The sequence below is a fragment of the Schistocerca cancellata genome, chromosome 2 (assembly GCF_023864275.1).
Source record: "Schistocerca cancellata isolate TAMUIC-IGC-003103 chromosome 2, iqSchCanc2.1, whole genome shotgun sequence".
In the NCBI taxonomy this organism is placed as follows: domain Eukaryota; kingdom Metazoa; phylum Arthropoda; class Insecta; order Orthoptera; family Acrididae; genus Schistocerca; species Schistocerca cancellata.
Genome location: NC_064627.1, coordinates 448382571 through 448401484, shown reverse-complemented (window position 1 = coordinate 448401484; position 18914 = coordinate 448382571). Strand labels below are relative to the sequence as shown.

Genomic DNA, 18914 nt, shown 5'->3' with positions numbered 1-18914 from the left:
TTAATTTGATATTTCAAATTTTAGCAAGTACCAAACACAATCTGAAAAGCTTGCATTCCAAATGTAATTGCTGGCCAGTTTACATTTGGTGCATTTTAGGTCCTTCCTTGCCACACACAAAATGTAGGTAATATATCAAACCTGTTTTAACCATACCTCTTTTCAGTTCTGAGTAAATCTGTGATATATTTTAATATTTGACTGTGACACGCTATGATTTGCCACACTTGACATTATCACCGCATGTTTATATGGAGTTATGGCTCGTATTTTGCATTCATATACGGTTTATGAAATAAAGTTACATTTTAAGTTAACATTGCATTAAGAATTGTTTTCATTGTAAAACCAGAGGTACACAATCACAGATTAGCTTAGTTAACTACAGGCTGTATACATCAATTTTTCCCATTTGCACTAAGTTTTATCCACAAAACATTCAATAACTGTTTTTTACACATATTGTTGAACAAAATGGCATGTGTCCCAGCAAGCAATGAATGTGAAATGGGATTTTGCTATTGATATAACTAACGTATTCTGTGTTCTGGACGTCATCAAGTTCGACACATTTACTGCGAAAGCGTTTGAATTGCCATAAACTTGGATGAAAAAATAAGAAATGTCAGCAATAAGAAACAAAGATGCAATAACGGCACACAATAGATTCTGAGGAAAGACAAAGTTTTCTTGCTGCTTTGTCAGTCTTCTCATGGAGAGTGAACAAGTAGCATAGCAAATAGCAGCACAGTCTCGCACTTTTGCACCCTGTGGTTAACTCCAATCTTATGGTGTTTCTTCCATTATCTTTTTTTGTTTGTTGTAGAAGTATGTGACATCAATATTTTGTGATATTATGACATAGAATGGAATTATTGACAAAATAAATAAGTATTTCAAATCTTATTAAAAACACACTTTATCATAATAAATATAAATTCTAGTATTTCACTTACCTTATACAGTGGGTCATTTTTGTCAATGAATTTGTGGCTGAGACATCTGTGGAAATACTGATAATACATGCAGTTTAAATATTTACCCATGTCGACTCAGTAATTCTAGAAGAAGTGAGCTGATTGTTACTGGAAAGTAACTGTATTGGTGACTTATATGGAAAGTACATCAGGAGTAAAGTGCCTGCTAAATCTGGATCAGCAGTCCAGTCTTGTTAGCTATTTTCAGTTGCAGATGTATTATTTTTTATCAGCTGATGGTGGAGAGTATGGCCATAAGAGTGATGGAGAGTCTTAAAAGAAGTTAGTTTTAGTGAAACATTGGTAGAACATCTGCTTCCACTTCCAGAATCTAAAACTTCACTATCATGAAATTCATAATAAGACTACATCCTCATAGACAATTAACTTATGAAAGGAGTATCTTTAACTGTGGATAATCCACAGTGCCCTGGACATGCACCAACTGTGATTTGTGGTTGTACCCAATAGCACCCTACATCATATGGCCTTGGGTTGGCACTCTGTCTAGTAGGAATGCAGTCACTGTGATGCTGCTCCCCTCGGCTGTGGCGAACCAAATTGAGGCCATCATTTTCAAACAAACAGAACCTGCATTCGTCCATAAACACTATCTGATGCCAGTCATGTTATTCCATACACCATTGCTGTCTAGCATGTTTCTGCACATTCATCAAAGGTAGACGGAGAAGTGGAGAATGCGTAAATAACCCATGCTGTAATGAACGGCAATGGACTTTCACCCCCTGATAGTATATGATGTGTTAGACTGTTCCACAGTTGTGCTAGAGCTGAGGCGGCTGCAGGCCTGTCCTGCAATTAGGTTCAGGTGAGGTGTCGATCTTATTGGTGGACGGGGGTTCACGGTGGTGCAACCTGACCCATTTCATTGTGTTCTACGGCCTTCCATGAACCATTCTGCACACACCTGTTGCATGTACACACCTGTTGCACTGCTGAAACACTTCGTGCCACACTAGCAGCAATTTCCTGGGTAGATGCATCACATTCTCTCATGCCAATAACATGCCTTCTTTCAAACTCACAGATTTGATTTGACAGTATGGTTTGTGCATACGTCTGCGAGGCTTCCTGTATGTCTGCTTAAGTCACACTGATCCAATACCTTTGGTTTATAGTGACAACGAGAGCTTCAGGCACATTTTACTGGTAGGTGGTGTTGCACTGTGATATCGATGTTGACCCCGAACCTGTGGGGCGACATGGCTCAAATGCTAATCATTTCTGCTGAATATACTAATGTACATGTTCTGTGAACCTGAACGTCCTATCTAGTCATTCAAGGTGTTCTTTTTTTCTGAACATGAGTGTACTTAATATTGCAAAGCATGTTAATTGTATTAATATTATTACGAATAAATTATCAAATCTTGAAAACTGCAGTTAAACTAGTGCCTGTGGCTGGTGTATAGCTCAACTGAGAGCAAAGACAAATCGTTATTATGGTATGCTACATCCCCGCTCACCGTTAATTCATCAGGAGCTTCTTGACACTATCTTCCTTCTCATATGTTGAATTCTCAGGGACTTTTTTTTCCCAAGTTCAAGTAGCCACCTTGAAGTAGCACAGACATGGTGCATAGCAAAACGTGGTGCAAGCCACATCATCTGGCAGTGGTGAGAAACGCCATACGATCCAGATTCCGTTATGTCATTTCAGTCTGGTAGGTGCTGTTTCATTAGACTGTGGGTGTTTCATGTAAAGTTACCACACTGTGTACCAAGCCAATTGCCAAATAATCCCAATGGTGCTGTGCCTTTGGTAACATGATTAAACATTTTCAGGAAATCTGAGGCTAAGTCTGGTGTTCACATTTTGGTCACCAGATGAAATAACTCTGGTTCATACATTTTCCACTGATTTAGGTCAGAAGAAATTGTTAGCTTCATTCAGTGCCCCATCAAACTGTAATCACATTTTTTTTTTCAGCCTCCTCTCCTCCTATCATATTGCTGGATCTTTGTCCTGTCCAAGCTTCTGGTACATCTCTAATAACTTCATTATTTACACATTGTTAATACTAAGCTTCAGTGTTTGATTTATTTATTTATTCATGGGATCATTGCACTTAGACATGTTTTATGTTCACGTATTTTGAGAGTTTGTTTTTTCCAGCCCGCTCAAGTAAACGTGATGTCTCTTCACTGGGAGTGGCAATTGCAGCTGGTCAGGCTGAAGGGATTGGTGTATGGAAGATATCATATATCAGCCAGAGTTCACATCCCAGTAAAATTTTTGAACCACATGTGTCTGATGAAGGTAAAGAAAAACATTTTTTAAGTAATTTTACAGTTTTTCCATTAAAATAATTTCACTAAATATTAAGAAATCATACACTCCCCGATAGGTCATTATACTTCAGAGATGAATCATACTTTGTATCTGTACTAAGCAGGGATAAAACCAGTTAGAATATTGTCAGACACTGCTATGAGCAAACATATTGACTCTAAAGTTCTGGCAGAAGATAAGGTCTTTTTAATTTTATTACACAATTTATTATAAATAGTCATGGTGGTGGTGGTGGTGGTGGTGGTGGTGGTTGCTCCTTTTGAGAGAGAGAGAGAGAGAGAGAGAGAGAGAGAGAGAGAGAGAGAGAGAGAGACATGACAACCTATTCTGGGCCAACTACATTGTCCCAGGACTGCAGGCCAACTGGGGAGAGGGTTGTGTCAGGTGGAATCAGTAAGAGGAGCAAGGAGGTGGGAAGGGTCAGAGAGAAAGGAGGCTGTTGAATAAAAGGTAGAGTGTGCAAGGGAATGGCATAGTTGAGCCCACCCTGGTGCAGGCAGATTTGTTGTGTGTGATACATGGTGAAGTGGAGTAGAGGTGTGCGTAATACATGATAAAGTGGAGTAAAGGATTTAAGGTGGAGTGTGGAAAGGGGGAAAGAACTGAAGAAGAGGGAGATAAGGTAGAGAGAAGTCTGAGTTTAGATTAATAAAGTGAAGAAAGAGGTGTGGGGAGGGGGATGGAAGGGATGTGAGATAAGGGCCACCAGAGATTGAGGCTAGGAGGATTGTGGTATTGAAAGATATATTGTAAAACCTATTTGCACTTACCTAATTCAGAGACGCTGATATTGTGGTGACAGGGGGGATGGAATCAATTGTTGCAAGTTGTAAAGCAGCCATTGAATATAAGCATGTTGTCCGTAGCAGCATGTTCTTCCTCCTGTTGGCCAATTTTATTTGTAGCAGCTATTTGCCCACTGGGTAATCAACTCTTTGCATTTGGCAACAGTTAGGTGATGACTATTAATGCAGCTTACAGCTGGTTGGTGATAATGGTCACATAAGAATGTGCAAATGTTGCAGCAGGGTTGTTGTGACGTGGCTGATTTCACAGGTAGTGCCTCTGTTTTTTTCCATAAATATAATACATACAGCATGTACTAAAGAAATCTCCAAATTATTATTCAAACTTTGTTATTCACTGTAAAGGCTACAGGTAGTTGATTACAACAGTGTAATAGTTCGTTTAGATACGTTTTATTTAAAAAGATATTAAAAATTCATAATTTGTAAAAACTGCCTACATACATGAAAGTCACAATTCTGTTATTTCTAAAGATGATGATATCTTTTCTGAAAAGAGTGCAATTGAAACAATTGAAAAGTTATCTTTACTAAAGTTGTTGGTTTCCAGACTGTTTAAACCTTAGAATCTAATCCTTTAAAAAATATTTTAGCAGCAGCATCGTTCCCAGAGTGGATCGAGGTCCTTCGGTTTGGAGCCAAGTGGAGGGTTTCAACCTGAGACTTCGTTGACTGTGACGGTCTTGGCTGCAGATTTCTAGACTTGCGCTATTGGGTGGGTAATTGTAGGATGCCCCTAGATAGGTCAGGGGGCACTACTAAAAGAAAGTGGCTACTCGTGTAGCAAAGTACTTGTGGCATGCACATGGTTTTTTTTTAGGCTAGGCAGTAGTGCGAGGTGTCCTGATGAACACTCACCAGTCGAAGTGCAGGCAGGGAAATCAGGACACACTCAGTGTAAAGACACTTCATCTATCGAGATATTAGCAGTAAATTTTCAGTGTTCAGAATAAAGTTCCTGAATTTACTGCCCTCCAGGAAGCGTGTGGCATGCAAATTATTCTCGGGACTGAGACCTGGCTGAACCCTGAGATAGGAAGTTCTGAAATATTTAGTGAGGGTTGGAATGTGTATTGGAAAGACAGATTAGACACAGTAGGGGGTGGTGTCTTCATTGCAGTTGACAAAAATATTGTGTCTACTGAGGTTGAAGTAGGGTGTGATTGTGAAGTTATCTGGACACGTTTAACAGGGCTAGGAGAAATGAAGTTAATTGTTGTGTGTTATTACCGACCACCAGGTTCCACCGTGACAGTTCTAGAATCATTCAAAGGGAGTCTACACTCTGTATCGCAGAAGTACCAGGATCATGTTATATTAGTCAGGAGGCGACTTCAACCTACCTAGTATAGACAGGGATGTCTATGGATTCATTACATGTGGTACAGACAAGCCGTTGTGTGGATTACTTTTGAACACATTATCCGAAAACTGTCTTGAGCAGCTAAATCAACAGCCAACGCGTAATGGAAATATTTTAGATCTGGTAGCCATGAACAGACCAGACCTCATCGACGGTGTCAGTGTTGATGAGACAGGAATTAGTGATCATGATGTTGTCATTACGACTATGGTTATGAAAGTTAAAAAGTTGGTCAAGAAGGCCAGGAGAGTATTCTTACTTGAAAGAGCAGATAAGCAGTTGTTAGCATCCCACTTAGTAAATGAATTGACTTCATTTACTTCCGGTACGATGGATGTGGAAGAATTATGGGCAAATTTTAAACACATTGTAAATCACGCATTGGAGAAGTATGTGCTGAAAAAGTGGGTTACGGACGGAAAAGACCAACAGTGGTTTAACAGCGCAATTCGGAGAATGCTCAGGAAACAAAGACAGTTGCACTCACGGTACAAGAAAGATTGGGAGAATGAGGACAGGCAAAAGTTAGTAGAGATTTGTGCTGCTGTAAAAAGAGCGATGCGCGAAGCATACAACCACTACCACCGTCATACCTTAGCAAAACATCTTGCTGGAAACCCAAGGAAATTCTGGTCTTACGTAAAATCGGTAAGCGGGTCGAAGGTTTCCATCCAGTCACTCACTGATCAGTCTGGCATGGCAACGGAAGACAGCAAAACGAAAGCTGAAATTTTAAATTTAGCATTTGAGAAATCTTTCATGCAGGAGGATTGTACAAACATACCGCCGTTTGAGTCTCGTACAGATTCCCATATGGAGGTCATAGTGATAGAGGTTGTGAAGCAGCTGACTACGTTGAAAATAAATAAATCACCAGGTCCTGATGGGATTCCAATTCGGTTTTACAGAGAGTACTCTACTGCATTGGCTCCTTACTTAGCTTGCGTTTATCGTGAATCTCTTGCCCAACATAAAGTCCCGAGCGACTGGAAAAAAGCGCAGGTGACGCCAGTATATAAATAGGATAGAAGGACGGATCCTCAAAATTACAGACCAATATCCTTAACACCGGTTTGTTGCAGGATTCTCAAACATATTGTCAGTTCGAATATAATGAATTTCCTTAAGACAGAGAAGTTGCTGTCCATGCATCAGCATGGATTTAGAAAGCATCGCTCCTGCAAAACGCAACTCGCCCTTTTTTCACGTGATATCTTGTGAACCATGGATGAAGGGTATCAGATGGATGCCATATTCCTTGACTTCTGGAAAGCACTTGACTCGGTGCCCCACTGCAGACTCCTAACTAAGGTACGAGCATATGGGATTGGTTCCCAAATATGTGAGTGGCTCGAAGACTTCTCAAGTAATAGTACACAGTACGTTGTCCTCGATGGTGAGTGTTCATCAGAGGTGAGGGTATCATCTGGAGTGCCCCAGGGAAGTGTGGTAGGTCTGCTGTTGTTTTCTATCTACATAAATGATCTTTTGAATAGGGTGGATAGCAATGTGCGGCTGTTTGCTGATGATGCTGTGGTGTACGGGAAGGTGTCGTCGTTGAGTGACTGTAGGAGGATACAAGATGACTTTGACAGGATTTGTGATTGGTGTAAAGAATGGCAGCTAACTCTAAATATAGATAAATGTAAATTAATGCAGATGAATAGGAAAAAGAATCCCGTAATGTTTGAATACTCCATTAGTAGTGTAGCGCCTGACACAGTCATGTTGATTAAATATTTGGGCGGAATATTGCAGAGCGATATGAAGTGGGACAAGGATGTAATGGCAGTTGTGGGGAAGGCGGATAGTTGTCTTCGGTTCATTGGTAGAATTTTGGGAAGATGTGGTTCATCTGTAAAGGAGACCGTTTATAAAACACTTATACGACCTATTATTGAGTACTGCTCGAGCGTTTGGGATCCCTATTCAAGTCGGATTGAGGGAGGACATAGAAGTAATTCAGAGACGGCCTGCTAGATTTGTTACTGGTAGTTTGATCATCACGTGAGTGTTACGGAAATGCTTCAGGAACTCGGGTGAGAGTCACTGGAGGAAAGGAGCCATTCTTTTCGTGAATCGCTACTGAGGAAATTTAGAGAACCAGCATTTGAGGCTGACTGCAGTACAATTTTACTGCCGCCAACTTATATTTCACGGAAAGACCACAAAGATAAGAGAGATTAGGGCTCGTACAGAGGCATATAGGCATTCATTTTTTCCTCGTTCTGTTTGGGAGTGGAACAGGGAGAGATAATGATAGTCGTGGTACGAAGTACCTTCCGCCACACACTGTATGGTGGATTGCGGAGTATGTATGTAGACATAGATGTAGATCAGTGCCTGCACGAATTTACACTACATAAAATCATTTGTATTTTATGTTAATATATAAAATTCAATAACTATGTATTTTATCATTTTGTAGAAATATTGTTACAAATGTCTTTAAATAGACATTGTGAACAACACCACAGTCAGCCTGTCCAGGCAGGCTATAGTAATGCACTTTCAGAGGTATACAGGGTGTTACAAAAAGGTATGGCCAAACTTTCAGGAAACATTCGTCACACACAAAGAAAGAAAATATGTTATGTGGACATGTGTCCGGAAACGCTTACTTTCCATGTTAGAGCTCATTTTATTACTTCTCTTCAAATCACATTAATCATGGAATGGAAACACACAGCAACAGAACGTACCAGCATGACTTCAAACACTTTGTTACAGGAAATGTTCAAAATGTCCTCCATCGCATGGAATCCCTGACGCAGCTCTGGAGAATGACGTATTGTATCACAGCCATCCACAATACGAGCACGAAGACTCTCTACATTTGGTACCGGGGTTGCGTAGACAAGAGCTTTCAAATGTCCCCATAAGTTAAAGTCAAGAGGGTTGAGGTCAGGAGGGTGTGGAGGCCATGGAATTGGTCTGCCTCTACCAATCCATCGGTCACCGAATCTGTTGTTGAGAAGCGTACGAACACTTCGACTGAAATGTGCAGGAGCTCCATCGTGCATGAACCACATGTTGTGTCGTACTTGTAAAGGAACATGTTCTAGCAGCACAGGTAGAGTATCCCGTATGAAATCATGATAACGTGCTCCATTGAGCGTAGGTGGAAGAACATGGGGCCCAATCAAGATGCTACATACTGATGTGCTTGATGCTAGTACTGTAGAGCAATGAGTCGCATGTCAACACAAGCACTGAAGTCAACATTACCTTCCTTCAATTGGGCCAACTGGCAGTGAATCGAGGAAGTACAGTACATACTGACAAAACTAAAATGAGCTCTAACATGGAAATTAAATGTTTCCGGACACATGTCCACATAACATCTTTTCTTTATTTGTGTGTGAGGAATGTTTCCTAATAGTTTGGCCGTACCTTTTTGTAACACCCTGTATAATTGCCAAAATGTGTGATGTATGTGTAATAAAATATGTGCTGTTGTCATTGATTTAAGTTCAGTAAGATATTTATGAAAAATTTGCAATAAGAACAGTTTATTGAGTATGGACAGTTCATCATAGCACTTCTAAAATTTTGTTAGACTCTTTGTAATCTGTGACAGTACTGATCTGTTGTGTTAAAAGTATATGAAAGCTGATTGAGTACATAAATTTGAATATCTGCTTTGAGAGAATTGTGGAAAGTTATTTAAAGCTCACTTAAAACTCTCAGCAATTGGCAGCTGGACCATAGGAGAAGATTACAGGACACAATTGAAAGCTCAGTAAACACATAATATAACTGTGCCAAGATTGAAAGAGGACATACTGGGGGGGGGGGGGGGGGGGGGGGAGAGCATAGCCATGGCTAGGAGTTGGGAGGAGGTGTGGCATAAGGATGACAAGGAGATTTTGTAAGTTGGGTTGACAGCAGGCTACTACTATGAGACACATGGAAAAGATTGTGGAAAAGATGCTACTACTTTTAGAGCCTGATGAAAGTTAGTTGAAGTCCTAACTGAAACAACTTAATCACACATCCTTATCCATTGTCCAAAAGCCCAGCTGTTATCAGTCTCGCTTGCATGCCTGTTGACCTCTCGGAGCCTAAACCGTATTGGAGAGTCCAAATGAAAGGAATTATCCTTTCATTATTTGTATCTCACACAGTGTTTTTTGATATCATTTCAATCCTTATGCTTCCACTGCTTTGACTTTAGTTTTTATGCAACATGCCAATAAATTCTGGAAGCTTCTGCTCGAGTGCATTTCAGATTAGTTGGCTTCAATGGCCACCAGGGATGTTTAAATTACATATTACAGCACCTTTCCAGTTGTGTAAGTTGTAACTTAGCAGTATGCAGTACTAGGTACACTCAGTTTGTGATCTTTCAGAATAATATACTGTTATTTCTGGATAATTGTGCTTTCCACTCAGGAATGACTAGGGAAAGTGTGTGGTAGTGTGATTTTAAATGTGTATGAATTGTAACTGCATATTTGCTACATGTTTACTTCTGGACATTTTCCTGAATTCTTAATATTTTTAGCTGTAAGTTACACACGTGTCCTACATCTGAGGTTACTACATTCACATATGTTCATTTCTTGTTATAAATGCTGGTATACATTCAGTACAGTAGTGTCATTAGTTTTCATGAAAAACTGTAAATAGTAGTAGCTGTCTTGCATGTCAGAAGAAACTAGTAATACTTCAGCATCTGTGTGAAAGAAACTGAAAGATGATTCCAGCTTAGTTTTTGGGTTTCTTAGTGAAAATTACTTCTTTCGTATTTGTAAATTTACAGAATTTAATTATTGTTTTACTTACATTACTCATAAATGCAGTCTGCTAAATATAACTCCCTTGCATCAAGCTACTAAATAATCCTGTCTTGGCTGCCTCTTGTCTCCACTTAGGCTTAGTGACTAATGTTGTTACTATCAATTTCTCCAGTTCACACACTCAGAAACTCCTGTAATAAATAGTAAAACACAGTGGCCAATTCCCAGAAAATTTTTTCAAAGTTTTAACTGCACTTTACATACTAGTTTAATGAATGCCTGAACTTGGATAAAAGTAGCTCATTGGTAGTAAACTTCATTTTTAATCTGTTGATCTGGGTTGAATCCCAGCTTCCATATCCCCCCCCCCCCCCCCCTTTAGTAATTATTACAAGGATTTTTTAGTAAAATGAATAACCAAAACTATCTGAATGAAATCATTAATGATTTTAATTTATATGTGATGTGACTGTTTGTTAGACCAAATGAAATGACAAAGTTAATATTGTATTTTAAAATAGTTAGGTAATAGAAAATCCATTTTTAGAGGAGAAGTAAATATTAATGCAATACTGTTGTCATTAAAAAGTCATCAGGTTTTTAACTATTATTATACGTGAATAGGAGCAAGTTGTTCATTAGAACCATTATTTAACACGTTTATTGTGTGGAAGAGTTTAACTGCTCATCTGTTACTACCAAAAGCATTTGTTTGTTTGCAAGATGCAACTGGTAAATTCGGCTCTCGAGTTCAGCACACAGTAAATGAATATTGTCAAAGATATACAGATGTAATCAAAACCTGGAAAGCTAATAACTGGATTGTACATTCACTTCCTTAACCATTGTGTGATGCCTTGTGTTGAGAAAGGAAGCTTCTATTGATTAATGACTCTTGGAGTGGACTAACAAAGCCAAAATTATATGATCAGGTTTTCCAAGATGAGAAAAAGTCACCAATGTGCATGATTAAAGTGATGCCTCCAAAATGTCCTCATGTTTAGTCTTGTAATACCTACTTTTATCAGCAAATAAAAAAATCTTATAAAGCATACACAAAAAAATATTATGAAAGGGATAATTGGTACTCACTATATAGCTGAGATGCAGAGCCGCAGATAGGCACAAAAAAGACTGTCAACATATAAGGTTTGGGCCCAAAAGACATGCATGCGTGACTCTCACACGTGACCACAGTTTCTGGATGCCAATACCAGACCTCAGCAGCCAGAGACCGTGGTCATATGTGTGCAAGTTCTCTCTCTCTCTCTCTCTCTCTCTCTCTCTAGCAAACGCAACCCAGACACATGACTGCAGTCTAAGGCAATTGAAACCACACAATATCAATCTTAACTCGTTTCCTTGTGCCTAACAAACAGTTGCATTATGTATAAACTAAAATCATAAATGATTTCATTTATGATAGTTTTTGTTATTCATTTTATTTAAAAACCCTTCTGGTTATTACCAAATGGGGGGGAAAAAATTTGGTTGAAGCTTGGATTGAATCCAGATCAGCAGGTTAAAAATAAAGTGTTGTGAGCTATTTTTACATGGGTTTAGGTGTTCATTAAACTAGTATGTATATATAGTGTGGGTAAAACTTTGAAACCTTTTTTCTGTGGATTGGCTGGCCTGTGCATTTTACTACTGCTAGAAGGTAACACTCTTTAGGTAAACTGAAAGCCACACAAGCCTCACTTCAATCTAAATTTCCCAAGTCATGCTCTCCCCTTGTAGAGTTGAAAATAATAAAGAAGAAACCTAGAACACCTAGTATTACATTATTTTTAATGTGTAATGAACAGCAGCAGTGCAGTCGCATGTAATATTATTATAATGTTTCTAACTATATGGCTTTCTGAACTTAAATTTTTTTCCACAGAACGGGACCATAGATACAACAAATGGAAAATGGCAGTTCAGAGAAGCCTAGGATGGGTCACAACAAAGAAATCTGTTGCAATGACAGGTTTGTATCTGTACTCCTATTCAAAAGAACCAAATTAAAATATAAGCAGAAAGTGAAAAGTCCTCAGCCTTGCAGAGGAAGACATTGGAATCAATATGTTTTGTTATGTTGCACAATAACAAAAGTCAAATGTCAACTCGAGTACCTCAGTTTTAGATGATCGTAGTAGTGTTGTCTTTGTTCTGTACAAGTGGGTAAATTATGATCTTTCGTATATTCTCAGTGTCATTGATTAGTGGTGTATGTTCGGATGTTTAACCAAGTAATTGATTCTATTCTTCTGTATGATATTCTGACAACTGACCGAATCGTCTTCAGGTTCTGTTGTTGTTGTTGTTGTTGTTGTTGTTGTTGTGGTCTTCAGTCCTGAGACTGGTTTGATGCAGCTCTCCATGCTACTCTATCCTGTGCAAGCTTCATCATCTCCCAGTAATTACTGCAACCTACATCCTTCTGAATCTGCTTAGTGTATTCACCTCTTGGTCTCCCTCTAAGATTTTTACACCTCCACACTGCCCTCCAATGCTAAATATGTGATCCCTTGAAGCCTCAGAACGTGTCCTACCAACCGGTCCCTCCTTCTTGTCAAGTTGTACCACAAACTCCTCTTCTCCCCAATTCTATTCAATAGCTCCTCATTATTTATGTGATCTACCCATCTAATCTTCAGCATTCTTCTGTAGCACCACATTTCAAAAGCTTCTATTCTCTTCTTGTCCAAACTATTTATCGTCCATGTTTCACTTCCATACATGGCTAGACTCCATACAAATACTTTCAGAAACGACTTCCTGACACTTAAATCTGTACTCGATGTTAACAAATTTGTCTTCTTCAGAAACACTTTCCTTGCCATTGCCAGTTTACATTTTATATCCTCTCTACTTCGACCTTCATCAGTTATTTTGCTCCCCAAATAGCAAAACTCCTTTACTACTTTAACTGTCTCATTTCCTAATCTAATTCCCTCAGCATCACCCGACTTAATTCGACTACATTCCATTATCCTCATTTTGCTTTTGTTGATGTTCATCTTGTATCCCCCTTTCAAGACACTGTCCATTCCATTCAACTGCTCTTCCAAGTCCTTTGCTGTCTCTGACAGAATTACAATGTCATCGGCGAACCTCAAAGTTTCTACCTCTTCTCTATGGATTTTAATACCTACTCCAAATTTTTCTTTTGATTCCTGTATTGCTTGCTCAATATACAGATTGAATAACATCGGAGAGAGGCTACAACCCTGCCTCACACCCTTTCCAACCACTGCTTCCCTTTCATACCCCTCGACTCTTATAACTGCCATCCAGTTTCTGTACAAATTGAAAATAGCCTACTGCTCCCTGTATTTTACCCCTGCCACCTTTAGAATTTGAAAAAGAGTATTCCAGTCAACATTGTCAAAAGCTTTCTCTAAGTATACAAATGCTAGAAAAATAGGTTTGCCTTTCCTTAATCTTTCTTCTAAGATAAGTCGTAAGGTCAGTATTGCCGCACATATTCCAACATTTCTACAGAATCCAAACTGATCTTCCCTGAGGTCGGCTTCTACCAGTTTTCCCTTTCTTCTGTAAATAATTCGCGTTAGTATTTTGCAGTTGTGACTTATTATAACTGACAGTTCAGTAATTTTCACATCTGTCAACACCTGCGTTCTTTGGGACTGGAATTATTATATTCTTCTTGAAGTCTGAGGGTATTTTGCCTGTCTCGTACACCTTGCTCACCAGATGGTAGAGTTTTGTCAGAACTGGCTCTCCTAAGGCTGTCAGTAGTTCTAATGGAATGTTGTCTACGCCTGGGGCCTTGTTTCGACTTAGATCTTTCAGTGCTCTGTCAAACTCTTCACGCAGTATAATATCTCCCATTTCATCTTCATCTACATCCTCTTCCATTTCCATAATATTGTCCTCAAGTACATCGCCCTTGTATAGACCCTCTATATACTCCTTCCACCTTTCTGCTTTCCCTTCTTTGCTTAGAACTTGGTTTCCATCTGAGCTCTTGATATTCATACAAGTGGTTCTCTTTTCTCCAAAGGTCTCTTTAATTTTCCTGTAGCAGTATCTATCTTACCCCTAGTGAGATAAGCCTCTGCATCCTTACATTTGTCCTCTAGCCATCCCTGCTTAGCCATTTTGCACTTCCTGTCGATGTCATTTTTGAGACGTTTGTATTCCTTTTTGCCTACTTCATTTACAGCATTTTTATATTTTCTCCTTTCATCAATTAAATTAGATATTTCTTCTGTTACCCAAGGATTTCTACTAGCTGTCGTCTTTCTATGTATTTGATCCTCTGCTGCCTTCACTACTTCATCCCTCAGAGCTACCCATTCTTCTTATACTGTATTTCTTTCCCCCATTCCTGTCAATTGTTCCCTTATGCTCTCCCTGAAACTCTGTACAACCTCTGGTTTAGTCAGTTTATCCAGGTCCCATCTCCTTAAATTCCCACCGTTTTGCAGTTTCTTCAGTTTTAATCTACAGTTCATAACCAATAGATTGTGGTCAGAGTCCACATCTGCCCCTGGAAATGTCTTACAATTCAAAACCTGGTTCCTAAATCTCTATCTTACCATTATATAATCTATCTGATACCTTCTAGTATCTCCAGGATTCTTCCATGTATATAACCTCCTTTTATGATTCTTGAACCAAGTGTTAGGTATGATTAAGTTACGCTCTGTCCAAAATTCTACCAGATGGCTTCCTCTTTCATTTCTTAGCCCCAATCCAAATTCACCTACTATGTTTCCTTCTCTCCCTTTTCCTGCTCTTGAATTCCAGTTACCCATGACTATTAAATTTTCATCTCACTTCACTACCTGAATAATTTCTTTTATCTCATCATACATTTCATTAATTTCTTCATCATTTACAGAGCTAGTTGGTATATAAACCTGTACTACTGTAGTAGGCATGCACTTCGTGTCTATCTTGGCCACAATAATGTGTTCACTATGCTGTTTGTAGTAGCTTATCCGCACTCATATTTTTTTAAATTCTGTTTTTGTTCTGTTAGCTGTGTTGTAATGTGTGCTCACTGCCGTGACTCCAATCAAACAACTCCATGCTAATACCTCTGGTCCATAGATTTCAAATGCTGTCAGACAAGAAGAATCTCTACTAAGCATTAAAACACCTACTGTTAGGGTTCTGAAGAACTGAGTGCTAGGACTGACAAATTGAGTAGCCTTTTCATTCAAAATCAACAGTGCCTGAGGAAGATGTAGAGACAGAGAGAAAGAAAGAAAAGGCTAAGAATCGCTTGTCTACCTTATGCTGGTCCAGTCTCTAGAAAGATCTGTAGACTTCCATGGTATGTGACATCCAGTGTATTTTGTTCCTGACAACAAAGGTAATAGGTCTTGGTAATAATGTTAAAGATGATCTAAGATGCCGAAAGCTGAGTACGTACTGCATTCCACGCAAATGTGGCATGTCTTACATGGGAGCAACATATTGGAACAATTAAGGAGAGGTGGAAGGAACACATCCAACTAAAACAACCAAATGAAATGGAATACAACAAGACCATTATCGTGGTGCAAATGCAAATTTTCTGGGCTAATATACACCGATCAGCCAGGACATTATGACCACCTACCTAATAGCTGGTGTATCTCCTTTGACATGGAAAACAGTGGCGATGCATCATGGCACCAAAGCAGTGAGGCTTTGATAGGTCGCTGGAGCTAGCTGGTACCGCATCTGTACACACAAGTCACCTAATTTTGCATCTACAGCTATACTTTGCAAACCACAGTGAGGTTCATGGCAGAGAGTACAACCCATTGGACCAGTTATTAGCGTTTCTTCCCATTCCATTCGTGTATGGAGCACAGGAAGAATGATTGTTTGAATGCATCTGCAAGTGCAGTAGTTATTCTCATTTTATCCTCATGATCCCTAAGTGAGTGATACATCGGCGATTGTAGTACATTCATAGAGTTGTCATTTAAAGCTAGTTCTTGGAACTTTGTTAATAGATTTTCTCTGGATAGTTAGTGTCTATCTTCAACAGTCTTCCAGTTCAGTTCCTTCAGTATCTCTGTGATACATATATATCTTTCTGCTTGCTTAGTTGTCTTTTGTACTTTGTTAATCATCATTGCCACAACTGCTTCATGGTTAATGATACCAATTTCAATTAGGGCATCCTCAAAGAGGTCAGGTCTGTTTGTTGCCATTAAATCCAATGTATTTCCATTGTGAGTGGGGTTCCTAACGATCTGTTGTAGGTAGTTTTCAGAGACAGCATTTAGTGTGTCACAGGCTGTCTTTTCATGCCCACCACTAACAAAACTGTAATTTTCCCAATTAATTGTTGGATGATTAAAGTCTCCACCAGTGATTACAGTATGATTGGGGAACTTAACGTACAAGTGAACTGAGGTGTTCTCTGTAGTTTTTGGTGACATCAGGAGATGGGTCTGGTGGATAACAGGAGGAGCCAGTTATCATTTTATGCCCACCTCTGATATGACTCTTGCTCAAACAGTCTCACATGCAGCTTCAACTTCTATCTTGTTGAATTGGAATTTCATGCCTACAGTGACAAATAAACCATATACTTTTCCCATTTGCATATCCTTTTGATATACACCTAAATTTTTCCCAAAAATCTCAGTGCTATCAATTTCAGGTTTCATCCATCTTTCTATACCTAGTATTATGTGAACTTCACCACTGCTCATAAGCACTTCAGTCTCTGACACTTTGTTGTGACTGCTTCAGCAGTTTATGATTAGGATTTTAATACTCTAAACTGTGGGAGCCATTTCTTTCAATCTTACATTGATACTTCTGGGTTTCCTGCTGTTGTTATCTGGATTTGATTGGATCGGATCGAGAGTCACCAACCTAAAAATGTGTGTGTGTGTGTGTGTGTGTGTGTGTTCGGATCGAGAGTCACCAACCTAAAAGTAAGTGTGTGTGTGTGTGTGTGTGTGTGTGTGCGCGCGCGCGCGCGCGCGCGTGGGTGCGCGCGCGCGCGCGCGCGTGTGTGCGCGTGTGCGCGCGCCAGCTACCTGAGCAGCAGCCTCTGATGCGTAGTGCACACCTAACTCATTTAAGAGAACTTGCCAGAAGAATTTTTCTGGAAAGTGTCTGGTTGCTTGTTGCTACTGCTGATACAGCTAACAGCTGCCCTTCAAGCAGCCACATGGAACCAATGATACAGCTTCTGCACCTCTCCCCTTGCCTCAAAACAAACATCCAGCATTGCTCTACCAATTTTGATTTTACTTACTGATAAAGAGATAGAAACTGTTGTACTGTCAGAAGCCAATTAAAATGGCTAAGCTAACATATTTTGTCTTCTGTTTGCCACACAAACAGAACACAACAAAAATCTATGAAAGAGAAATGTAGTAAATGAAAGTGATAGTTGTAGCATTAAATGTGAACAGGGCCACCAGTTAAGTATCTCTGACTATGGTACCATTATGCACAGGCTATCTTCATAATTGAAGCATTGGTGGTATTCAACTCAGTATTGCCAATCTGAATGCAGGTGGCAGAAATTTAATATTTACCCGACAAGGGGAACGGAGAGACAGTAGCATAAAGTTCCTAATTAACACATTTTCACAGTCGTGGATTGAATACTAACTTTCTCCATAGTGAAAGCAGACATTTCACAGATCAAGAAGCACATTACTTTCTCCAACTTATATCTATCAAAATATCTATCAAAATTAGAGAATTTTAGAGGCGTACAGAGCAATACCAACAATTTTTCATCACACACACACACACACACACACACACACACACACACACACACACACACACACACAAACATATGGAAAAGGAAGAAGAGAAACTGCTTCTGCTACATAGTGTATCCCACACCACATGCTATATGATAGTTTGTAGAGTACAGACACAGATGGAAAAAAAAAAAACCACAGAAGGAATTACCTTAAAGTTCATGCTCATTTAATATTTATAAATTTTCATTTACAGAGGTAAAAATGAAATAATGGAATCAGGCAAAGACTTATTGTTTCAAAATCATACTTTTTATTGTCAAAAACTCTACAAGACTGGAAAATTATGCTGTGCTTAAAGGACACATACTGTCCATTAATTTTTCAGTCTTTTTGTTACACCTGTATGAAAATGTTAAGATCTGTTGTGTCTTAAAGTGATTTATTTGGCGAATTTAAGTTTTGTCTGAATTTTTCAGATGAACGATATCGACTCCTCGCATCGATTCCAGCAAGCCTTTTCCTCATGACAAGTATTGGTTTGCTTGTCCTAGCCAGGGAACTTGGCAGATGACATCAGAGCCGACAGTTATGCCTTTGCAGATACTATGAATCTTTTCTGTAGTGCCAGTGTCTTTTCCCATCTGTAGCTGTTGCATGACAGTAAAGGTTGTTATAATTTTTTGTGCATTCAGCCACTATTGTACATATTTGCTGTTAAATTTTGAAATTTTATTTTTATGTTTTTAAATTATTGATGAAAAATAAAGTCTTTACTCAGTTATAAGTATTTTATAAAATAAAAATCCCAGCACACATACTAAAGAAAATATCTTCTTTTACTGCAGCAGAAGTAGTGTAAGAAAGTTGAGTCATACACCGGTTATTAGGCTGCACAGCATTGTCTACATCTACATCTACATTTATACTCCGCAAGCCACCCAATGTTGTGTGGTGGAGGGCACTTTACGTGCCACTGTCATTACCTCCCTTTCCTGTTCCAGTCGCATATGGTTCGCAGGAA

General features: G+C 39.1%; 1 protein-coding gene across 3 annotated transcripts in view; it reads left to right on the top strand.

Moving 5' to 3' along the window:
- LOC126161940 (glycerol kinase-like) overlaps positions 1-18625 on the top strand; it is a 274510-nt gene extending 255885 nt beyond the window's left edge. For all 3 annotated transcript variants that reach the window (XM_049918115.1, XM_049918116.1, XM_049918117.1), the window contains 3 exons: positions 3115-3258; positions 12088-12174; positions 18370-18625. In XM_049918115.1, coding sequence (XP_049774072.1) covers positions 3115-3258; positions 12088-12174; positions 18370-18464 — 326 coding nt within the window. In that variant the 3' untranslated portion in view covers positions 18465-18625. The remainder of the gene's footprint in view (positions 1-3114; positions 3259-12087; positions 12175-18369) is intronic.
- Positions 18626-18914: the final 289 nt, after the last annotated feature.